This window comes from Tupaia chinensis, unplaced genomic scaffold, assembly GCF_000334495.1.
Source record: "Tupaia chinensis unplaced genomic scaffold, TupChi_1.0 Scaffold000146_1, whole genome shotgun sequence".
Classification (NCBI taxonomy): Eukaryota; Metazoa; Chordata; class Mammalia; order Scandentia; family Tupaiidae; genus Tupaia; species Tupaia belangeri.
The window spans coordinates 17908223-17915662 of NW_006159616.1; the positions used below are offsets into that span (position 1 = coordinate 17908223).

Consider the following 7440-nt stretch of genomic DNA (forward strand, 5'->3'; position numbering starts at 1 on the left):
TTTTTTTTGAGAGGTTTTTGCTATAGGGTACATGCACTCACCACAAAGACAGAGAGAGACAGAAAGCGAGAAATCACTCCCCAGAAGGTACGGCCATGCTGCAATCCCTTCTCTTCTCGGGATCTTGAGCATGCACATACATGCACCTGGCATGAGTTTAAGCCACCAGGTCTGGGACTTGAACCACGGCCAATTATATGGAGTCCAGCAACATAGCCATTACGCCAACTGCTGGTCCCAGGGATGTATTTAATTAAAGTTGTGCAAAGAGTATGAGGAGTTTAACAGTATGATATTTAATAGTCACTTTAAAGGAGATCTGGAGGGCCAGTCGGTGGCATGGTGGTTAAGGTGGCTTGACCCCATGTGGCCGAATGTGTGGTTCAAATCCCAGACCCAGCAGCTTGAAAAACATGCCAGGCATGTGTGTATGCGTGCCTAAAATCCTGAGAGGAAAATGGAGGAGAAGGGATTGTGTCATGGCTGTTCCCCTTGGGGGGTACTTTCTAAATCTCCCTCTCTCTGTTTCTCTTCAGTGAGCACATGAGCCCTGTAGCAAAATTTTAAAAAAAAGGAGAGAGTGATCTGGCAGTTCCATGCCAATGTGCCTGCACACACACTCTTCCTTCTTTCTCAAACTCATTAAAATGATAGTAAATAGTAAAGAGACCAAAACAAGAAGGAAAGGACACTTCCAGGTTGAGAACAGGAAAGGATGGCACCAAGATTTTGGAAGCTGGAGAGCACGAGTGAGCACTAACTAATTCAGCAGACCTGAGACACTTGAGTTGGAAGCTGGCCGCTGGACAAGCTGAGGACTGGCCTCAGGAGGCAGGGGATTGACAGTCCCGTCACCTGCGCAACGGAGGATGGGACAAAAATAGGATCGCACCACCGAGCAGTTGCCCTTCGCCACTGCAACAGTAGTCTGAAGGTCAGTTCTGACAGGGTGTGTCTCACAGTTGAGAACTGTACTGAAAACCAGAAGATCGGATATGCGTACAGATAGTCGTCAGAGGCCTCCCAGGAAGGAAACTGGGCAAGGACTTAAAATTGCCTTTGGTCATTCCAGTAAAGCAAGAAGAACCCCTGCAGGTTCTCTCCAACGAAATACCACTTATGTGCCCAAAGCTTCCTGTCTGCTTCCAGCTCCACTCCTCACATGTAACCCTTCATTACCTGACTTCTGAGAAGGGTTTTCAACATGGAATAGAAACCTAAACAGGGACCAGCAGTTGGCGTGATGGTTATGTCGCTGGACTCCCATGTAGTCGACCGCGGTTTGAGTCCCAGACCTGGTGACTTAAACTCACACTGGGCGCATGTGCGTGCGTGCCCAAGATCCCAAGAGGAGAATGGAGAAGGGATTGCAGCGTGGCCATCCCCCGGGGGGGTGGGGGTGATTTCTCGCTTTCTGTCTGTCTGTCTGTCTTCTTTTTGGCGAATACACACACTCTATAGCAAAAACCTCCAAAAAAAAAAAAAAAAACCTAAACAAACAAAAAGTAACTGAAGGAAGCAGATTTCAGGGAGAAACTCTCCCACCACCAGAAAAAAAAAAAAAAAAGTATCCTGGGGCCAGCAGATGGAGTGATGGTTATTTGGCTGGACTCCCACATGCATGACTGTGGTTCAAGTCCTGGACTTGGTGGCTTGAAAATCACGTTGGGCCTGTGTGTGTGCATGCTCAAGATCCCAGGAGGATAATGGAGGAGAAGGGATGGTTACATGGCCATCCTCCCTGGAGAATTTCTCACTTTCTGTCTGACTGTCTCTCTCTCTCTCTAGAGAGTGCATGTATCCTATGGCAAAAACCTCTAAAAAGGAAATAAAAACTAACTACCGGTCTCAGAGGGGTAAGATACAAAGAGTCTTCAAAAGATTCACGGAATGTGCACATTATGAAAAAATTATGCATGTATTTCTAAAAATTGTTGTACCAAAATAAACTTGTACTTCCCTTTTTAAAACAAAAACAAAAACCCCAAAAAACTGCCAGAATGTATCACTTACTAGAGAGAGGAAGAAAGCACCCCGGTGGGGTATGGTCATACTGCAGTCCCTTCTCAATTTCTCCATCCTGTTGGGATTAGTGTGCTCAGCACGTTTATCAAGCCACCAAGTTTGGGATCTGAACTACAGTTGGCCATGTGGGATCTGGCTCCTTTAGCCACTAGGCTACGGTTAATACGCTTTAATAACATTTTCCCACAAGCTTTTTGAAGTCCCCCCCCCCATTGTATCCATGAAACAAAAGGAGACTATGGAAAAAGAACAGGGTAAACAAGAACTCTTGGGAATTAAAAACAAGATAGCAGAAATGAACAACTCAACAGGATGATTGGATGATAAAGAAGAAATCTCTTAGGGTGCTGCAGGTGGCATGGTGGTTAAGGCACACTGGATCCTAAAACGCTGATTTTGCAGTTCAGGTTCTGGACCCAGCAGCTTGAAAATCATGCTGGTATGTATGTGTGAGTACTCAAAATCCTGAGAGGAGAATGGAGAAGGGATTGCAGCATGACCATCCCTTCTGGGGGGAAGGTGATTTCTCACTTTCTCTCTCTGGTGAGTGCATGAGCCAATGGCAAAAACCTAAAAAATAAAATAAATAAAGATATCGAGGCCAGCAGGTGGTGTGGTGGTTAAAGCACTGGACACTCTCGAAGTCCCAGACCTGCTGGCTTGCTTTCTCACTTTTCCTCTATTTATCTGTCTTTCTCTGATGAGCACGTGTTGTCCTATAGCAAACTTAAATTAATTTATTAAATAAATAATATTTTTAAAAAGAGAAATAAATTAATTCAAAAAAGAAATATGCCCAAACTGAAGGACAAGAAGATCCAGAAAGAAAGGACCCACACCAGTATCCAACCTAATGAATGGAAGTAGCCCCTCACCAACATGACAGTCCAGAGCACTGGGAACAAAGAAGATTCTACATGCTTCCAAAAAGAATAAGATCACATTAGGAATAGGAATGCCTTCATTCTTCCCTCAGGACAACCTTGGAAGCTGGAGGACAAAAAAAGCAGTGCCTTCAAAGGAGAGTCCTCGTTCTAAAACTTCTAATCTAGAATTTGTGGTCCAGTGAGCACATTTTGTAAATATCTGTCACCTGGTCTACCCAGATGCCCAGGCTGGACCCTCATGACTTGGCCCTCTGACGTCCCTAAAAGGGGTTGTTCTGAATGTGTGGTGCCTTTCCCAGGTACGTTCTGAAATGTCTCAGTAGCCATGCGGCACTTCCTGGCCTCACCTGGGCTCCAGCCGCTCCTTCACCTTGGCAATGGAGCGGACGTAGGGCGTGATCTGCTTGGTGATGGTGGTCAGGTAGGCATTCTCCTGCTTCAGCTGGAGAAGGTCATGGAGCTGGGCTGTGGGGGCCAAGGCCAGAGTGTTGGTTCTCACTGGCTTCAAAGTCTTATCCTCAAGCCTGGCATCATCTAAATATCCCCACTGCTTCAATGATTCCCTCTACGAAAGAGCGAGGCACCTGATGAGGGCATTCTACTCGCAGAATTCTGACCTCAGATGCATCGTGTGGGGTTAGTTACAACCGTGAGGCAAAGCCAAGTGCTAAGGGGAAGAGTGTGGGAATTCATATCTAGTAGCTGGCTCGGATTTTCTTTCCCTGCTAGCCTAGGGGTTGGCTCCAGGACAGGGGGAATCACTCAGCAGCTGCCTGGAACCTTCATAAATCTCCTGCTCGTTAGCCACTCGCTGATAGGATTCCTCCCACATCTGAAAGAGAAAAGTTGGATGTCGGATATGGCGATGAGTTGGAATCTCCACTGGTGGCATTTCTGTCTAGCTACTGGGATACAGAACCTGCAGCCAGGTTCCAGAACCTGCCACATGAGGCATCTCATGGGGTACCTGACCAGGTCTCCCCGTTTCTGTCTTGGGGTAGTCCATGTGTCTCTGGATAAGCAGGGTTGGAGCTAGGTTCCTGGGAGTGGGAGAGACACTACCTCCTCGAAGATGGCTCTCATGGCCTCTGTGGAGGCATACTCCAAGGCCATCTGAGCGTCCAGCTGCAGGGACTTGTGTAGGATGTCTCCCATGATCTCAGCCTTGATGAGTGAGTGGTGCTTGGTGAGGTCCCGGTGCAACTCCTGTACCTGGTCCTTCAGGTTCTGTATTTCTCCCTGCAGGTGCTGCAGGGAGAGACCAAGTGAGGCACATATGGAGGTTACTGCAGGGCCTTGGTGGAGGGATGGCTTCCACACTGCACGGCCAGGACAACTCAATTTTCCCATCACTGTACTTTGGTGAGGAATAGAGAGTTGTTGCCACCCTGAATGCCCCTGGCACCCCTCACCTGGTAGGAATCCTCGTAATGGCGGCAGTGCTCTGTGAAGGGTGTGTCCTTGCCCTCTGCTAGCAGCACCTTGGTGCTGATGGACCGGTGTAGTGTAGGCTTCTGGACTGGAGATCCTGACATCTTTCCCACTGGGGAAGGGCAGCTTGGCCCTATCAGTACCCTGGGGCCTGAACCCCCTGCCAGCCTGGGGAGAGAGCCAGCGTAGATGGAGATGGGGCAGGGAGGGTCTTCCTGTCCTCTGACCTCTCAGGCTCACCCCCTTGGCTGCTGTGTCTCACAGCCCCCTCGACTCCAGCCCATGGCAGAGCCTCCTGGAGGTCTGAGAAAGCCTGGTGCATGGCCATACCCAGTGACATAGCATGGGTGTTTTGTTTTCTAGTTTCCTATAGGGCGTGTGCTCGCTAGGATGGGGAGCGGGATGGTCACACCACAATCTCTTCTCTCCATTCTTTTCAGGATTTGGGCGTACGTGCCCAGTGGGTTTTTTAAGCCATCAGATTTGAAACTGGAAACACACAGTCAGCCATGTGGGATCCAGTGTCTTAACCTCCAGTTCCACGTGAGTGTCTTTTTTTTTTTTAAAAGAGGTTTTTCCCTTAGGACATGTGCACTCAGCAGGGAGAGAGAGACAATCAGACACAATGAGAAGGAAAGTGAGAAATCACTGCCCGGGGGGATGGCCACACCACAATCCCTTCCTCCTCCATTCTCCACCCAGGATCTGGGGCATGTAGGCACATGCACCTGGTATGAGTTTCAAGCCATCGGGTCCAGGACTCAAACCGTGGTCAGCTACATGGGAGTCCAGTGACGTAACCACTACGCCGTCTGCTGATCCCAATACATTTTTTTTTAAAGAATTATTTTATTTGGGGCTAGCAGGTGGCATGATGGTTATGGGTGCTGGACTCCCACATGGCCGACCACGGTTTGAGTCACGGACCTGGCAGCTTGCTCTTTGTCCCTTTCTGGTCAAACTAAAATAAATGAAATTAAATAAAATAATATATTTTTAAAAGAGTTATTTAATTTTATTTGCCCATTTATTCATTTGACCAGAGAGGGACAGAGTGAGACAGACAGAGAGACAGAGAGAGAGGGAAGTGAGAAAGCAAGGCACCAGGTTCAGGACTTGAACTGTGGTTGGCCATGTGGGCGTCCAGCACCCTTAACCACCACACCATCTGCCGGCCCCCACATGGGTGTGTTTTAAAGCTCTGGAGAGTGACTCCAGCATGTGGCCAGGCTAAGACCATCAGGTGCAGCCAGAGCTGGTCTGATGAACTGTTCACGCCCTTGGTGGGCAGAGGAAGTTTGGCTTTCACCCATTCTCTCTTGGTCTCTGTGGACCTTGGGCTCACACAAGCCTGTTCAGCATTTCTCCTAACTCATTTAGAGTTTCCGGCCCTCCAAGGGGGCCTAGGAGTCAGGCATGTAGCGTCTTCAAGCTACCCAGGCAGCATTTAGCTCAGCCCTAGGTGCCCGAGTCTGGCTAAGGAAGGCTGCATTCTTCCCATCCTCCCCTGGCTGAGCTCTAAGCCTGTTGGCTATGAAGCCCCATGGCTGCTCCCACCCGAGGGCTCTGCCCTGCTGCTTCCCAGCTCCGCAGACTCGCTCTCCCACCTGGCAATGCGCTCCAGTCTGGCTATTGCCGGCACCTGAACGTTGCACAGGGCGTTCAGCCAGCCCAGACCAAGGATGAGAGGTAGCTCGCCACCTTTTCTCCAAGATCCAATAGGCCCCTGGGCTCAGCCTCGTCTTCTCCCAGCCATCCGACCAGGCCCCATGTTCACGCGTCGCCTCTGTCCCCACTCACGTGTTGGCACCACCAGTGGCAGTCACTGTGCGTCGTGGCCCCAGCACCAGCAGCGGCTCCAGGCAGCGGGCGAACTCCGCTCGGTGGTCGCTGGTGATCTGGAGGGCGGGATCCGGTCGTCAGGTGGACTTCACTGCCTTGCAGAGCCCTGACCTTGGCCCACCCGGGTGCCCCGCACCTTGCTGCTCTGTGCTGGCCTTAAGCGATGTGGCCTTGTCACAATGCCCTGCAGCCTTTCCATAAGCTCCTGTGGCAGCAGGGGAGGGTCTTAGGCCCGTAGGGATGTGGAATCCAGGGGTCAGGAAGAAGGGAGATGGAGGTTGGTAGGTCCCAGAGCAAGTCTGCTGGTGTCCTTTAGAGGCTGCACCCCACCCCACCCCCACATCCATAGGAAAGGAGATGATCCAGTAGACATGCTTCACTGTAGGTGACTGGGCTTCACTGTCCCTTGAAAAGCGACTCACCTGGCCCCTAAGCCTTTGCAGATGATGAAGTAGAAGAGGACAGGAGAAGCCCAGAGACCTCTGGTCCAGCCTCCAGGTGACAGGCTGCCAAGCCTTATGGGGGTGGTGTGTGGATGTGGTGAGGGGAGAGGAGGGGAGCTCCTATGGGAAGGGGGGGGGGTGACCCATGAAAAAACTCACGTAGCCCAGATCCAGGAACTCAGCCTTGTTGGCCAAGCTGAGGAAGGATGAGCAGATGACCAGGTGAACCTGTAGGGGGTGAGAGAAACTGCTCAGTGCCTAGTCAGGGAGGAGGGGCTCTGCTGGTGCCAAGCCCTGTCCCCTCAGCTCCCCTTACCTGCAGGGTGGGCAGCAAGTTGGCCAAGTGGGAGAGCTGCTCCTTGAAGGCCTTGTCCTTCTCTTCATACTGGCTGAGGTGGGAGGGGCAGGCTGCCTGGTCTCCAAGGAGAGGGCTGCCCACTCTACCCGGGGGCAGGGCACTCAGAACCTGCTGCCCCATTTCCCCACCAGCTTTGTGGAGCCTTCCCTGTCATGTCCTTGCAGCCTGGGCCAACATGCCCTCCTCCGCTGGGAGGACACCTGAGTGCCTTGCTCCCTAGAGTGGAGCAGAGGGACCTAGGCTATGATGGAGGTGTCTGGAGGCCAAGGAGCAAACTAAGTGGCAGGGAGACCCACCATCACTCACCTCTGCACAGTCTGCAGCAGCAGCACTTTCCTCTCTGCAAGTTTGTCCTGGGAGAGACAGCCTGCTACTGACCAGGCATAGCCAGCCCTGCCAACTGTCATCAGGTGCCCACTCCTCTGGGGCAGCAGCCACAGGCTGGCCAGGCCGG

At 51.3% G+C, this 7440-nt stretch overlaps 1 protein-coding gene across 1 annotated transcript in view; it reads right to left on the minus strand.

Moving 5' to 3' along the window:
- Positions 1-7440, minus strand: part of RNF207 (ring finger protein 207) — a 26085-nt gene that overhangs the window by 14101 nt on the left and 4544 nt on the right. The window contains exons 8-16 of the mRNA XM_006145402.2: positions 7293-7339; positions 6945-7017; positions 6788-6856; positions 6322-6390; positions 6144-6241; positions 4325-4511; positions 3975-4160; positions 3693-3744; positions 3260-3377 (exon numbers count right to left, since the gene is read on the minus strand). Coding sequence (XP_006145464.1) covers positions 3260-3377; positions 3693-3744; positions 3975-4160; positions 4325-4511; positions 6144-6241; positions 6322-6390; positions 6788-6856; positions 6945-7017; positions 7293-7339 — 899 coding nt within the window. The remainder of the gene's footprint in view (positions 1-3259; positions 3378-3692; positions 3745-3974; positions 4161-4324; positions 4512-6143; positions 6242-6321; positions 6391-6787; positions 6857-6944; positions 7018-7292; positions 7340-7440) is intronic.